Consider the following 16,825-nt stretch of genomic DNA (forward strand, 5'->3'; position numbering starts at 1 on the left):
CTGCAACTTTTGAAGTCATTCCCCGTGTTTAGCGTACACGCCGTACACCACGTTTGGAATCGACAGGAGTCAAGTTGGACTTACGAACAAATCGACTTACGAACAGGCCTCTGGAACCGAACTCGTTCGTAAGTCGAGGAGTCTCCGTATTCTCGATCCGACACCGCCCTCTGCTGCCGCTGCTGTTGTTGCAGTCCACGCACCGTGCAAGAACACGGCTAAGGCGCAGTCCTGCAACGGCTTGTTGACGCCACTAAGCTGGCAGAAGGAACGCCGCCGAAGCCCCTACTGACTTTCTCGCTTCAGGCTGGCCAGAACGCTTTCGAAAAGGTCACCCACACTTTACCACACCATACGAGAACTGCCAATGAATTACGACGACAATGTTTATACTCTTAGGTTGTTTCGGTAAAGTCACGTAGGTAAAAAATAAAATTAAAAGTTAATAAAAGTAATAGTGGGAATAAAATAAAATAATAAATCACGACGTTTCGGAGGCAACACAAGTCTCCGTCATCAGGTGGGACCGTCACAGCTAAAATCACTGCATCACTTGATGCAGTAATTTGCGTCTCTCATTTACTTGATACAGCTGTCGTGCTGTGACGGTTCCACCTGAAGACGGAAACTTGTGTTGCCTCCGAAACGTCGTGATTTTTATTTTACTTTTATTCATTTAAATTTTTTACCTACGTGACTTTACCGAAAAAAACCTAAGAATATCCCCCGTGTAGCCTTTACAGACTGTTGGGGCAAGTGCTGTTTGCGAGCCCAACACACACACACAGAGGGCCGGGAACGAGCGATGGTCGATTGTCGGATTTTTATTCTTTCATCCACAGGGACACCGGAGAAGAACCCCCGCCCCCGCCCCTCCCCCCCCGCGATCGCCCCTCCCCCCGCCCCTCCCTATTCCCCCATCGTCCCCCCTTACCCCCCTCCGCCAAGTCCCCCCCTCTGCCCTTTCCCCCCCCTCCCCCCTTTCTCCATCGCCCCCCCTACCCCCTCTCTAACCCCTCCCCCCTTTTCCCCCCCTCCCCCATCCCCCCCCACCCCTCCCCCCTATCCCCCCCTCCCACCGCCCCCCCTTAACTTCCCCGAGTCCAGACCCGGTCACGTGACACTAACAAGAGCACGGCAAGTCCTCGCTTAACGCGTGTTTCTCCTCTTTGGGGAGCACGGAATTGTCACCGACGAACTACTTCCTTGAGACCATTGGAACCTCATTTGGCAGTAAAAAATATAATTGTTTTTTTTACCCTTTTATCTGGCAACAAAACTGACACCTTTTTTTACAAGGAGTCATGTTTGCATAGACCACAATACCTGCAGTCATAATGCAAACACAAAACATAACTCTGATAATGTATGCACTGTCCTTGAAGTTGATTGGTCCACACCCGAGACAGCTTTCCTTAGAGCCTAGTCTCACATGGTGTTGGACCAGATGACGCCAAAAGGCGCACAACTCAAAGACAATGCACCATCAGAGTATGAGAGCTCGGGGTAAGCATTATGACTGCAGGTATTGTGGTCTATGCAAACATGACTCCTTGTAAAAAAGGTGTCAGTTTTGTTGCCAGATAGAAGGGTAAAAAACCAATTATCATATTTTTTACTGGCAAATGAGGTTCCAATGGTGTAAATGCTAACCCCGAGCTCTCATACTCTGATGGTGCATTGTCTTTGAGTTGTGCGCCTTTTGGCATCATCTGGTCCAACCCATGTGAGACTAGGCTCTAAGGAAAGTTGTCTCGGGTGTGGACCAATCAACTTCAAGGACAGTGCACATTATCAGAGTTATGTTTTTTGTTTGCATTATGACTGCAGGTATTGTGCTCTATGCAAACATGACTCCTTGTAAAAAAAGGTGTCAGTTTTGTTGCCAGATAGAAGGGTAAAAAACCAATTATCATACTTCCTTGAGCTGCGCGGCTGAGCGGAGTTATGCATTGTGGTCGTAGTGGTGGCACGTGGTGTCTCCCCCGGTCTTCATCGTCGTTATAATAAATGTTCGTGGGGAAAATCGTTTTCGCTTAACGCAGAAACTTTTCAGGAACGCATCGAGATTAGGATTTGGTCGTTAAGCGAGTATAGGGAATGCACGTTGAAAGTACGTTTTTTTTCCACCCCAAAAAAACGTACTTTGTAATATTTAATCAATGGATATTAATACATCACGACGCTAGCAACATTATGAACATAATATTAAAAGAAACGCGGTTAATCAATTCATATTTACTGAATTGGTTGGTAAGCAAACACGTTGGGCTCTATGGAGGCACTACACTACTATACACTACACTATATACTACACTATACACTACGTATTGGGCTCTATGGGAGGCCTGCCGTTAAGCGATTAGTTAAAAGGGGTGATCGTTAAGAGAGGTTCTACTGTAACTACCGCGTTAAAACGAGGACTTGCCGTCAGTACCACGACTCCCTGCGTCTCTACATAAGGAACGAAACAGGTGGACTTTTCCACAAATCTGGCTGTCGCCTGATGAAGCTGGTTGTAATCACTGGCGAAACGTCGTACTCGGATTGTAAATGTTGTGGCTTGGCTCTCCAACACACCAGTGTGCTGTACTAGTATACTACACTATACACTACACTATACACTACACTATACACTACACAACACACCAGTGTGCTGTACTAGTGTACTACACTATACTACACACTACACTAGTGCTGTACTAGTATGCTACACTATACACTACACACTACACTACACTATACACTAGTGCTGTACTAGTATACTACACTATACACTACATTATACACTACACTATACACTACACTATACACTAGTGCTGTACTAGTATACTACACTATACACTACACTATACACTAGTGCTGTACTAGTATACTACACTATACACTACACTATACACTAGTGCTGTACTAGTATACTACACTATACACTACACTATACACTACACTATACACTACACTATACACTAGTGCTGTACTAGTGACGAATTGGCCACGTTCTGTTCACGTGACAACCCTTACTGGTTGGCTGTGTCGGGTGGTGGCGGGTTTTAACGACACATTTATATATTCACGCGATCTAACCCAGAAAAAAACCTCTATTATGGATGATATTTGTCGCGAAAGCCTCCGTGTGAAACACGCTGCTCTCTGCTATGTGTCCAGCCTGCTGTGACACGGACACGCGGTCAGTCAGCGGGGCCTCCAGTTGTGCGTACGCGCGTGCGTGTGTTGAACCTCTTTCGCACACCGCCAGCAGCCCACCGTGCTAATCGGAGGAGCGGTAGAGTGAGTGGCTCGCAATCGCAATGGCTTAGATCATACATTTCGATTTAAAGCTTTCGTGACTGCAGGGATTCATCTTCTTGGTTCTTTCGGTAAAGTCACGTAGAAAGGAAGTAATAAAATAATAAAAATAAAACATATTAAAATACAATTCTCACGATGTTTCGGCCACAACGCAAGCAGCCGTCCTCAGGTGAAGAACAGGTTTGTCGGAAAGACAGCGTCTGAATCATTCAGATAGACAGCGTCTGAATCATTCAGACGCTGTCTTTCCGACATCATTCAGTCTTTACGACATCATTCAGAAAGACAGCGTCTGAATGGTGTCTGAATGAACACCACCAAGCAGTTTTTCCGACAGACATGTTCTTCACCTGAGGACGGCTGCTTGCGTTGTGGCCGAAACGTCGTGAGAATTATTTAATTATGTTTTATTTTTATTATTTTTTTATTTCCCTTCTACGTGACTTTACCGAAATAACCAAGAAGGCTTAGCTCATCATGCCTCCCTGCGGTGTTGCCAGAATGGGGACAGGGACTCATCTACGTACGAACGAGCTATGTTCCAGAGGTCTCAATCTTCATTTTAAGCTTTCGTGACTGCAGGAATCCGTACTCTTTGGCTCTTTCGGTAAAGTCACGTGGGTAGAAATAACCAAACAGTATGGATTACAGAGGTCTGTTCGTAAATCGATTTGTTCGCAAGTCCAACTTTACTCCCGTCGATTTCAAAACGTGTTGTACGGCGTGCACACTAAACACGGGGAGTGCTTTTAAAAGTTGTACAATCGCCTGAAAATGCAGATGCCACCACCACCACCGCCATCTATTGCGCGGCGGTTGAACTTACGACTCTTGGTCTGAACAGGCAACTGGAGGTACGGGACAGGGTCCTGTTCTTATCTCTGCAAGTCCGCAAGTCGAGGAGTCCCTGTGCCACTTCGCGGGGAAGTCAGCAGCCGTTTTATGGGGAGGCTCACCCACCGCCGCACGTGGAACGTGGAGTTTCCATCGCACGTGGAACGTGGAGTTTCCACCGCACGTGGAACGTGTAGTTTCCACCGCACGTGGAACTTCCACCCCACGTGCAACGTGGAGTTTCCACCGCACGTGGAACGTGGAGTTTCCACCGCACGTGGAACGTGTAGTTTCCACCGCACGTGGAACTTCCACCCCACGTGCAACGTGGAGTTTCCACCGCACGTGCAACTTGGAGTTTCCACCGCACGTGGAACTTCCACCCCACGTGCAACGTGGAGTTTCCACCGCACGTGGAACGTGGAGTTTCCACCGCACGTGGAACGTGGAGTTTCCACCGCACGTGGAACTTCCACCCCACGTGCAACGTGGAGTTTCCACCGCACGTGCAACGTGGAGTTTCCACCGCACGTGGAACTTCCACCCCACGTGCAACGTGGAGTTTCCACCGCACGTGCAACGTGGAGTTTCCACCGCACGTGGAACTTCCACCCCACGTGCAACGTGGAGTTTCCACCGCACGTGGAACGTGGAGTTTCCACCGCACGTGGAACGTGGAGTTTCCACCGCACGTGGAACTTCCACCCCACGTGCAACGTGGAGTTTCCACCGCACGTGCAACGTGGAGTTTCCACCGCACGTGCAACGTGGAGTTTCCACCGCACGTGGAACTTCCACCCCACGTGCAACGTGGAGTTTCCACCGCACGTGGAACGTGGAGTTTCCACCGCACGTGGAACTTCCACCACACGTGGAGTTTCTGTCACACATGGAACGTGGAGTTTCCACCGCACGTGGAACGTGGAGTTTCCACCACACGTGGAACGTGGAGTTTCCTCCGCGCGTAGAACGTGGAGTTTCCACCGCACGTGGAACGTGGAGTTTCCACCACACGTGGAACTTCCACCCCACGTGCAACGTGGAGTTTCCACCGCACGTGGAACGTGGAGTTTCCACCGCACGTGGAACTTCCACCCCACGTGCAACGTGGAGTTTCCACCGCACGTGCAACGTGGAGTTTCCACCGCACGTGCAACGTGGAGTTTCCACCGCACGTGGAACTTCCACCCCACGTGCAACGTGGAGTTTCCACCGCACGTGGAACGTGGAGTTTCCACCGCACGTGGAACTTCCACCACACGTGGAGTTTCTGTCACACATGGAACGTGGAGTTTCCACCGCACGTCGAACGTGGAGTTTCCACCACACGTGGAACGTGGAGTTTCCACCGCACGTGGAACGTGGAGTTTCCACCGCACGTGGAACGTGGAGTTTCCACCACTGGCTGTAAACAGGCGATGAGAGCACCGATACCCATTGCAACAGGACGTCACTTTTGATTTTGTTTCCGTTATCGGCACGACGAAGCTTCTAGTGATGCTGTGGCTTCGCTTCTTCCTCCTCTTCCTCCTCCCGCTCACTCTGACCGTCTCCCTCGTCCTCCTCCTCCTCCTCGTCGAGGAAGTCTTCCCTGAGGTCGGCTGTTGTGGGAGAGCGACAGTGAGAGAGCGAGAGAGCGGAGGAGATTCCACACCGTGGCGTCGTGCAGAAACGCTCGGCCGTCGCCCGCACCTCCGATTAGCACGGTTGGCTACGTACGGTGCGAAAGAAGTTCAACATAGATACATGCGTAGACTCACACAGAGCCTCATGAACTCGGACAGAGACCCATACTCGCACGGAGACTCAAAGATTCATACAGAGACCTATAGACTCACACAGATACCCATAGATTCACACAGAGACCCATAGATTCACAGAGACCCATAGACTCACACAGAGACCCATAGACTCACACAGAGACCCATAGACTCACACAGAGACCCATAGATTCACAGAGACCCATAGACTCACACAGAGACCCATAGATTCACACAGAGACCCATAGACTCACACAGAGACCTGTGGTGAGCGAGTGAGTGAGTGGTGAATGAGCAGGTGAGCGAGTGGTGAATGAGTGAGTGAGTGGTGAATGAGTAAGTGAGTGAGTGGTGAGCGAGTGAATGAGTGGTGAATGAGTGAGTGGTGAGTGAGTGCTGAATGAGCAGGTGAGCGAGTGGTGAATGAGCAGGTGAGCGAGTGGTGAATGAGTGAGTGGTGAGCGAGTGGTGAATGAGCAGGTGAGCGAGTGGTGAATGAGTAAGTGAGCGAGTGGTGAATGAGCAAGTGAGCGAGTGGTGAATGAGTGAGTGGTGAGCGAGTGGTGTATGAGCAGGCGAGCGAGCGAGCGAGCGGAGCGCTAAGCGGGACCCCCCCCCCCCGCCCGCCCCGCCCCCCCGCGGGCTCCTCACCGAGTGCGCGAGCTCGCACGGTGAGCAGCACCTCGACGTTGCGAGCGGCGGCGAGCGCGCGCGTCAGCACGGCGCCCTCACGCTGGAACACGAACACCAGCGGCAACGCCGACAGCTCTTCCACGCCGGCGCCGTCCGTCGCCATCTGGAACGGGGCCGCCGTGTCGCTGCTGCTGCCCGCCGTGTCGTCTGCGTGGGGGTGGGGGGGGGCAGGGGGGGCAGTGGTGAGGAGCGGTGAGGAGGAGCGGTGAGGAGCGTTTGGAGAGGGTTGGTGGCTGTGGCGTGAAATGGGGAAAACGGTCCCAAGCCTGTATTATTTTGCCCGCTCACAACACTCAACCACTCACTCATTCAACCACTCACTCATTCAACCACTCGCTGAACCACTTACTCACTCAACCACTCACATAACCACTCACTCATTCAACCACTCACTCACTTAACCACTCACTCATTCAACCACTCACTCATTCAACCACTCGCTGAACCACTTACTCACTCAACCACTCACATAACCACTCACTCATTCAACCACTCACTCACTTAACCACTCACTCATTCAACCACTCACTCACTCAACCACTCACTCAACCACTCACTCATTCAACCACTCACTCACTCAACCACTCACTCACTCAACCACTCACTCGCTCAACCACTCACTCAACCACTCACTCAACCACTCAACCACTCACTCAATCAACCACTCACTCATTCAACCACTCACTCACCACTCACTCACTCAACCACTTACTCACTCAACCACTCACTCACTCATTCAACCACTCACACACTCATCCACCCGTCACCCACGCACGCACGCGCTCACTCTCTCACTCACCTCTCCCAAGGGTTCCGCAGCTGGATAAGACGACCTGATCTCCACCGGACGAGGCGAGCGATCTCTCCGAGACGAGGGCTCTGTGCCGGCCGCGTCACCGCGGCCGGCGCATCGCCCCGTCGCCCTGCTGACACCGAACGCCGATCCACCGAGCGCCCGCCAAACGTTTGCCCGAGCGGCCGTTTGGCGACCTACGAACCCCGTCGGCCGGAGCCGCGCGGCCCCGTAGGCTTTCGCGACCAATATTATTCATAATAAACGTTTTTGGGTTTAGATCGCGTTATTTATAAATGTGTCGTAACCCTCCACCACCCGACACGGCCAATCAGTAAAAAAGAAGTGTCACGTTGACAAAAGACAAATAGTTCACTGCTTTAGCCCACCGGTGTGTTGAAGCGAGAAACCACAACATTTACAATTTGAGTAGCACGATGTTTCACTGGTAATTGCATCCAGCATCATCGGGCAATTCGCCAGAATGGTGAGGCTCTGCTCTGTCTCCCGTTCTCATATAGAGCAGCAGCAGCAGGGTGACGTCATCATTAATTAATGATGACGTCACCCTGCTGCTTATATAGAGCAGCAGCAGGAGGGTGACGTCATCATTAACTCATTAACTCATCAGGTGCAACGATTTGAGGGGGGGGGGGGGGGTTATTGTAATTATATACTAGATTACCTTCGAATCTCTGCACCTTTTCTCATAACGTGGCCGGGGGCGGGGGGGTGGGCAGTGTGAGATGGAACTGGGGGGGGGCGGTGTCGGTGGGAGGGGAGGGGAGGGGGGGTTCGCGACCCACCGATGACGATGCCCCCGCGGGCGCCGGCGTGCCGCAGGTTGCGCGCCTTCTCGGCGAAGGTGCACTCCCCCCGGCGCACGAGCACCACGCGCGCCGCCACCGCGGCGCCGTTGGAAAGCGGCGAGCACGCCAGCGGGGGGTCGCTCAGCGCCAGCAAGCCCTTCACCTGCGGGGAGCGGGGGAGGGGGGGGGGAGGGGGGGGAGGATGAGGGGTGGGGAGGAGGAGGGGAGGGAATTAGGAGGGGGAGGAGGTGGGGGGGAGGATGAGGGGTGGGGGGGAGGAGGGGGAAGAGGAGGTGGGGGGGAGGATGAGGAGGGGTGGGGGGGAGGAGGGGGACGAGGAGGTGGGGGGGGGTGAGGGGTGGGGAGGAGGAGGGGGAAGAGGAGGGGGAGGGAATTAGGTGGGGGAGGTGGGGGGGTGGGTGAGGAGGGGGGGAGCAGTAGGGGGAGGAGAAGAGTGACGGGTGGCTGTTGGAGGCTTCAGCAGTCGTAAAAGTGTCGGGGACGGCCGGCGCTTCCGCTGGCGAAGCGGCGACCGACAGCCGCGTCCCGGTCACGGCCGTCAGTGATCGTCAAATTTAAAATCCTCGATTAATTCCACACTCGTGACCGTACGGAGGGCGTCGACATTTTCGCGTTCGGGCTCGCGAGTCGGAGTGTTTTTCGTTTCGATTCGGGAAGGGCACGCACGTCGCCCTCCTCCCGCGCCTCCCGTACGGCGCCAAAGAAGTTTCAACGGACGCACGCGTACAGTTTCACCCGCCCAAATCCGCCGCGCTTACACCCATCCGAAAAACAAAAGCGATCCATCGGGAAAAACCCGGCAAACGGACCGCCGGTCCGGATCCATCCCGGGGACGTTGGCTGCTCTCGACGACGCGGCGGGGGGGCAGCGGGGCAGGGGGGCGGGGGGGCAGGGGGGCATGGGGGCAGGGGGGGGGAGAGCGCCGAGAGCAACCCACCCCGTGCTGCTCCTTGGCCAGGTCCAGGCCGAACTGCGCCGGAGCCGCGGACAGCACCACGCGGCCCAGGAACGGGGGCGACACAAGCTGCACGGCGCGCGCCGGCGTGAACCGCCGGTGCTCCACCATGTCCCGCATGAACCGCGCGCCGTCCTCCGCCAGGCGCCCGTTCTCGGCCTGCGCGCGCCACGCAAAGACGACGGCAACCCTCGAGCGCCGCGTGCGGTGGTGGTCGTCGGCAAAGACGGCCGGGCGCGGTGCCGGCCAAACGCCTCTCTTCGTGCGCCGTGCCGGCCGTCATAGGCGCTACCCGCTAAGAGTGCTTGTGCCCGCCGTACGGGGGGATCTTTGTCGTTGTCTATGTGGTGCTGCGTATGTGCGGCTGTGTCTCGCCGTGTCTCGTGTCTCGCCGTGTCTCGCCGTGCCACGTTGTGTCTGTGTCTCGGGGTGTGTGTATCTCGCCGTGTCTCGTGTCTCGCCGTGTCTCGCTGTGTCTCGTGTCTCGCCGTGTCTCGCTGTGTCTCGTGTCTCGCCGTGTCTCGCTGTGCCACATTGTGTCTGTGTCTCGGGGTGTGTGTATCTCGCCGTGTCTCGCTGTGTCTCGCATCTCGCCGTGTCTCGCTCTGCCACATTGTGTCTGTTTCTCGGGGTGTGTGTATCTCGCCGTGTCTCGTGTCTCGCTCTGACGGGCTGCGTCTCCCTGTGGCTGCGTCTCGCTGCATCTGTGTCTCGCTGTGTCTTGCTTATGTCACGTTGTGTCTGTGTCCCGCTGTGTCACGTTGTGTCTGTGTCTTGCTGTGTCTCGCTGTGGCTGTGATGGGTTGCTTCTCGCCGTGTCTGCGTCCCATTGCGTCGCGCCGTGCCACGTTGTGTCTGTGTCTCGGGGTGTGTGTATCTCGCTGCGCCTTAGTCTCGTTACGTCTCGCCACGTCTCGCCGTGTCTGCGGTGCGGTGCGGCGTGGCCGCGCGAGAGCGCCGTACGCGCCGCTCGTTGTGGTGGAGCTGCATGCGCCCGTCAGGCAGCCCCTCCAGCGCGATGCCCATCCTCCGCAGGGCCTCCAGCTGCTGCTCGCTGCCCGGGTCGAACCCCGCGGCACTCGGCGGCCCCGGACCCTCCGCCATCGCCGCCGGCCTGGCACGCGCGCGGCAACGGGCGGAGGAAGAGCGTGTTGGCCGCGGCCGGGAATCGAACTCGGTTGTTCGGGTTCACCGCGCAATGCGCTCAGCTAGCGAACTATTCAACTAGATTTATTTTACTAGGTCAGGCCCACTGAGCTATGTAGCCCTTTTTCAGAAGCGACCTGGGCCATCGCAAATGATGGCTCAACGAAGTGGGCTTATCATCATCGCGTGGAAATTTATAGCAGCAAAATACTCTAAACGCGCGACGCTGATTCTAAATGTGGAGGGAAAAACTGGAGGATCTGGAGAAAAATCTACGTGACCACAGAGAGAGAGACATGCAAACTCCAAATATACATCAGGCGTCAGGGTCATTAACGAACCACGACCTCCTGTATACCAGGCGAGGTAGTTAACATCTCCTAGCCACCATGGTGATGATGATGAGAGAGAGACACCGAAACTCCAAATATACAGCAGCAGGCGTCAGGGTCAGGATCGAACCCACAACCTCCTGCACACCAGGCGAGGTAGTTAACATCTCCTAGCCACCGTGGCGCCCCCTAACCACTCACAAGGCCCGGCTGCAGCTCCTCTCAGATCAGGTGGGCGAGGGGGGGGCGGCACTATAGCAGTGATTCACCGCCAACGAGGGTGAACTTGGCCAAAGGCGACATTTGGCGGTGCAGGCCCCACGCTGGTGGCCCTGCCGCACTGCCCCGCCTCCACCGCCCCCCCCCCCCGCCCGAGTTAGAAGCAACGGAGTGTCGTGCGACGGCTCACGGAGAGGAGTGACCGTCCGCGGGGGGCGCCGCTTCCCGCCCCCCGCCGCCGTGCAGGTTCCTGTAGGAGCGGCGGATGGCGCCGGCAAAGTCGGCACCGCCGGGCAGCGTCTCGCGCACGTTGGGGCACGTCCACGCGGGGTCCCCTCCGTGCCACGTGGCCTGGGGTGGGGGGGGGGGCACACGCGGGGCAGCGTCCGGCACACCACGTCGAGTATACCTCCTGGCTGTGGCTGCCAGTTGCGTGCCACCTGCTGCGGTCTACCCAGCGAAATTATTCCCGTAACCCGGCTCACAACACATCCAGTAATAAACCCCTGCCAAGTCTGAGGCTGAGTCGACCTAGGGGGAGGCCGCCCAGGACTGGTTCAGATAATAATCGTCACCGGTGGTGGCCGTGAGCGGGAACTGAACTCGGGTCGCCGGGATAGGAGAGCTCCCCCACCAAACAGCACCACGTGACCCGCTGTGACAATCTCCCAGGGTAGAAGCCTAACCAACACACGACGGCCGATGATCTTTACCAGGGCGGATTGTCCGACGACACCCGGACGAACTTCTGTACCATTTGCGGGGCGCGTGGGAAAGTTCCATGAGAGGCCACAACATGAAAGGATCTCGGAAGTTGTGATGTACTACGACTACTATTTTTTTTTCTTACCAGGTAAGGCCCAGAAGCGAGCTGGATATCACACATGATAGCTCAACGAAGTGGCTTATCGCGTGCGAATTTATAGCAGCAGCCAAATACAAATAAACGTGTGATGTCGATTCTAAATGTGGAAAAAAACCAGGAGGACCCGGAGAAAAATCCACACGACCACAGGAAGAGAGAGAGACAGACACGCAAACTCCAAATATACAGCAGACGTCAGTGTCGGTATCGAACCCACGACCTCCTGTATACCAGGCGAGGTAGTCAACATCTCCTAGCCACCGTGATGATGATGAGAGAGAGAGACACGCAAACTCCACATATACAGCAGGCGTCACGGTCGGGATCGAACCCACGACCTCCTGTATACCAGGCGAGGTAGTCAACATCTCATAGCCACCGTGATGATGATGAGAGAGAGAGACACGCAAACTCCAAATATACAGCAGGCGTCATGGTCGGGATCGAACCCACGACCTCCTGTATACCAGGCGAGGTAGTTAACATCTCCTAGCCACCGTGATGATGATGAGAGAGAGAGACACGCAAACTCCACATATACAGCAGGCGTCATGGTCGGGATCGAACCCACGACCTCCTGTATACCAGGCGAGGTAGTTAACATCTCCTAGCCACCGTGATGATGATGAGAGAGAGAGACACGCAAACTCCACATATACAGCAGGCGTCATGGTCGGGATCGAACCCACGACCTCCTGTATACCAGGCGAGGTAGTTAACATCTCCTAGCCACCGTGGTGACGATAATGTCTCACCGTCTCAAGGCACGACGCGAAATCAAAATACAATTGGGAGGTGTAAAAAAACAACCGTCTGGCATTTTACCTCCGTATCATTTCCCGCCGCCCTTTGATCCCGTGGCCCTTTTGCGTGCCCTCCGTGACCCCAACGATCCCGCCCGTGCCGCCCCCGCAGTGGCGGCAGGCCGAGGGGCAGCAGGTGAGCCTCCGTGGTGAAGACGAACGCTCCCAGGTCAAAGGGCACGTCGGCGTCGTCCGTGAAGAGCAGGTACAGGTACTTGAAAGTCTCCGCCAGGAAGTAGGAATCCATCCTGGCAAAGTGTGACCCCACGTGTGGATTAGCGTGACCCCCCCTCCACCTGTCCAAACGCGACCTCGCGACCCCACGTGTGGATCAGCGTGACCCCCCACCTGTCCCCACGCGACCTCGTGACCCCACGTGTGGATTAGCGTGACCCCCCCTCCACCTGTCCCCACGCGACCTCGTGACCCCACGTGTGGATTAGCGTGACCCCCCACCTGTCCCCACGCGACCTCGTGACCCCACGTGTGGATTAGCGTGACCCCCCCTCCACCTGTCCCCACGCGACCTCGCGACCCCACGTGGATCAGCGTGACCCCCCACCTGTCCCCACGCGACCTCGTGACCCCACGTGTGGATTAGCGTGACCCCCCCCTCCACCTGTCCCCACGCGACCTCGTGACCCCACGTGTGGATTAGCGTGACCCCCCACCTGTCCCCACGCGACCTCGTGACCCCACGTGTGGATTAGCGTGACCCCCCCCTCACCTGTCCCCACGCGACCTCGCGACCCCACGTGTGGATTAGCGTGACCCCCCTCACCTGTCCCCACGCGACCTCGCGACCCCACGTGTGGATTAGCGTGACCCCGCACATGTCCCCACGCGACCTCGCGACCCCACGTGTGGATCAGTGTGACCCCCCACCTGTCCCCACGTGACCTCGTGACCCCACGTGTGGATTAGCGTGACCCCCCCTCCACCTGTCCCCACGCGACCTCGTGACCCCACGTGTGGATTGGCGTGACCCCCCACCTATCCCCACGCAACCTCGTGACCCCACGTGTGGATTAGCGTGACCCCCCACCTGTCCCCACGCGACCTAGTGACCCCACGTGTGGATTAGCGTGACCCCCGACCTGCCGGGTACAGACCCGAGACCCTTTCGGGGACCGGTATTGTAGCGGTTAGCGGTGCTGCGCTACGAACCCGGCGACCCGGGTTCGATTGGCTCTCCTCACGGCCACAGACACCAATGACGATTATCTGAACCGGTCCTGGGCCTCCCCTAGGTCGCCTCAGCCTCAAATGAGTACCTGCTGCGGTGTGTGAATATCACCACTTGCCCCCACAGTCCGTTGAAGGTCTTTGTCTTTCATCTTTGTCACAGCCCTGGCCTAAAAGGCTTTCCCGTTTAGACGTGGTGGTGATGTCATCGCGGGGGCCCCTTTTTTCACTGCTCCCCCCCCCCGCGTGACCCCGCGTGGGTCAGCATGACCCCCCCCCCCCCCAACGTGACCCCCCCCCCTGACCTGTCCTCGTGTGTCCCCGTGCGGACGTCCCGCACGCCGGCGAACCCGCACGGCACGCGTGCGTGGGCGTTGAGGTTGTCCACGATGGAGCGGCCGACCTCCAGGTAGTGCGGGTCTCCCGTCGCCTGCGCCACGACCACACAAGACAAAGATCCCCCGTGTAGCCTTAACAGACTGTAGGGGCAAGTGCTGTTAGCGAGCACCTATGAAGGCCGGAACGGTACACGAGGGGGTGGGTGGCCAACACCATGCCTGACCGCCTTTGTCTCCCCAGTGGCGATGTTTACACACCGCACCAGGTACTCATTTCAGGCTGAGTCGACCTAGGGGAGGCCCAGGACCGGTTCAGATAATCGTCACCGGTGTTGGCCGTGAGCGGGAATCGAACCCGGGTCGCTGGGTTCGTAGCGCAGTGCGCTAACCGCTACACTATCGCTCCCCACAACACACACGTTTTTGTGTCTGCGACCGAAAGCATTGTGAACACGAGCAGCCGCCAAGACGGGAGAGAGCGAGCGTGAGTTAAAGAGAGAGGCAAAGAGCGAGCGAGCGAGAGGGAGAGAGGAGAGGGAGAGAGACGCCGTGAGCGTGGCGTGGTTGGGGTGTCCCCCCGGGGCTCACCTTGTACAGGAAGTAGGTGCTCTCGGCAAACTCGGGCCGGAGAGGGTGCTGAGGCCAGTGCACGTGCAGCTCCGTCGTGAAGGCCTGCACACGCACACACATGCACACACACACACACACACATGTACGCACACACATGTACGCACACACATACACACGTACGCACACGCACACACATGCACACACACACATACACATGCACACACACACATGCACACACATGTACGCACACACATACACACGTACGCACACGCACACACATGCACACACACACACATACGCATGCACACACACACACATGCACGCGCACACACATACACACACGTACGCATGCACGCACACACACGTACGCATGCACACACACACACATACGCATGCACACACACACACATACGCATGCACGCACACACACGTACGCACACACACGTACGCATGCACACACACACACATACACATGCACACACACACACACATACGTATGCACGCACACACGTACGCACACACACGTACGCATGCACACACACACACATACACATGCACACACACACACATACGCACGCACACACACGTACGCATGCACACACACACACATACACATGCACACACACACACATACGCATGCACGCACACACATGTACGCACGCACACACACACATGCACACACACACACATACACACACACACATGCACACACACATACGCATGCACGCACACACATGTACGCATGCACACACAACAACGACTGCCATTCGCCACTAAGGGGCGGTGACGTCACCTCGGCGCTTGTGCCAGGCCATGTGCACGTTAAGGCCACGTGAAGTGTCAAACGCCCACTGGCACGAAGTCACGGGACAGACCCAGGAGGCCACGGGTCGACTGACTGAGATGACTGGCTGATGCACCACCTGTGCCCCCTACTGTGCCAACTTGCTGCGCTTTAGCCACCCGGCCAACACCACGCCCGGTCGCCTTAGTCTCCCGCAGTGGCGATGTTTACACATCGCACCAGCTACTCACTTGAGGCCGAGTCGACCTAGGGGAGGCCCAGGACCGGTTCAGATAATGGTCACAGGTGTTGGTGGCCGTGAGGAGAGGCAATCGAACTCCCTGTTTGTGCCGCTGCGCCAGGCAGAATGCCACCACCGCAACCACCACGCGCGCTTGTGCCAGGCTAGGTGCGCTCTATCGAGGTCGTGCCGCGTCTGTGCCATTGGCGCCGGCACGGAAGCGAGTGGCGCCGCTGCGAGCGACCTCTGGGAGGAAGTGATGTCGCTGGGTCAGCTGGTACAGCATCTCGTGGGTCTCGATGGCCGGCCGGAGGTCGCCCTTGAGGACCTGCGGCGCAAACGATGTCACTGAACGACGGCGAGGTCAGGGGGCGCGGACGTTCGACGATTTAAAACGAGGTGATGGTAATCCTGCCGCACGCTCGCGCACCCGCCTTGCCACCCTCGCTCCCTCTTGCTCGCTCGCTCACTCACCCGCCTTGCCAACCCCTCGCTCGCTCGCTCACTCACTCACTCACTCACCCGCCTTGCCACCCGCTCGCTCGCTCACCCACCTTGCCACCCTATCGCTCGCTCGCTCACTCACTCACCCGCCTTGCCAACCGCTCGCTCGCTCGCTCACTCACTCACTCACCCGCCTTGCCACCCTCGCTCCCTCTTGCTCGCTCACTCACTCACCCGCCTTGCCACCCTATCGCTCGCTCGGTCACTCACTCACCCCGCCTTGCCAACCGCTCGCTCGCTCACCCACCTTGCCACCCTCGCTCCCTCTTGCTCGCTCGCTCACTCACCCGCCTTGCCAACCCCTCGCTCGCTCACTCACTCACTCACCCGCCTTGCCACCCCGCTCGCTCGCTCACCCACCTTGCCACCCTATCGCTCGCTCGGTCACTCACTCACCCGCCTTGCCAACCGCTCGCTCGCTCACCCACCTTGCCACCCTATCGCTCGCTCGCTCACTCACTCACCCGCCTTGCCAACCGCTCGCTCGCTCGCTCACTCACTCACCCGCCTTGCCAACCGCTCGCTCGCTCGCTCACTCACTCATTCACCCGCCTTGCCACCCTCGCTCCCTCTTGCTCGCTCACTCACTCACCCGCCTTGCCACCCGCTCGGTCACTCACTCACCCGCCTTGCCACCCGCTCGCTCGCTCACTCACCCGCCTG

The 16,825-nt window shown here is 57.0% G+C and overlaps 1 protein-coding gene across 1 annotated transcript in view; it reads right to left on the minus strand.

The window, feature by feature from the left end:
- Positions 1–5,275: 5,275 nt before the first annotated feature.
- LOC144733974 (ER degradation-enhancing alpha-mannosidase-like protein 3) overlaps positions 5,276–16,825 on the minus strand; it is a 19,937-nt gene continuing 8,387 nt past the window's right edge. The window contains exons 8-18 of the mRNA XM_078616002.1: positions 15,903–15,986; positions 14,652–14,735; positions 14,031–14,155; positions 12,563–12,788; positions 11,063–11,223; positions 10,077–10,289; positions 9,964–9,994; positions 9,158–9,433; positions 8,196–8,361; positions 6,555–6,743; positions 5,276–5,744 (exon numbers count right to left, since the gene is read on the minus strand). Coding sequence (XP_078472128.1) covers positions 5,635–5,744; positions 6,555–6,743; positions 8,196–8,361; positions 9,158–9,433; positions 9,964–9,994; positions 10,077–10,289; positions 11,063–11,223; positions 12,563–12,788; positions 14,031–14,155; positions 14,652–14,735; positions 15,903–15,986 — 1,665 coding nt within the window. The 3' untranslated portion in view covers positions 5,276–5,634. The remainder of the gene's footprint in view (positions 5,745–6,554; positions 6,744–8,195; positions 8,362–9,157; positions 9,434–9,963; positions 9,995–10,076; positions 10,290–11,062; positions 11,224–12,562; positions 12,789–14,030; positions 14,156–14,651; positions 14,736–15,902; positions 15,987–16,825) is intronic.

This window comes from Lampetra planeri, chromosome 49 (assembly GCF_965212315.1).
Source record: "Lampetra planeri chromosome 49, kcLamPlan1.2.h2, whole genome shotgun sequence".
Classification (NCBI taxonomy): domain Eukaryota; kingdom Metazoa; phylum Chordata; class Hyperoartia; order Petromyzontiformes; family Petromyzontidae; genus Lampetra; species Lampetra planeri.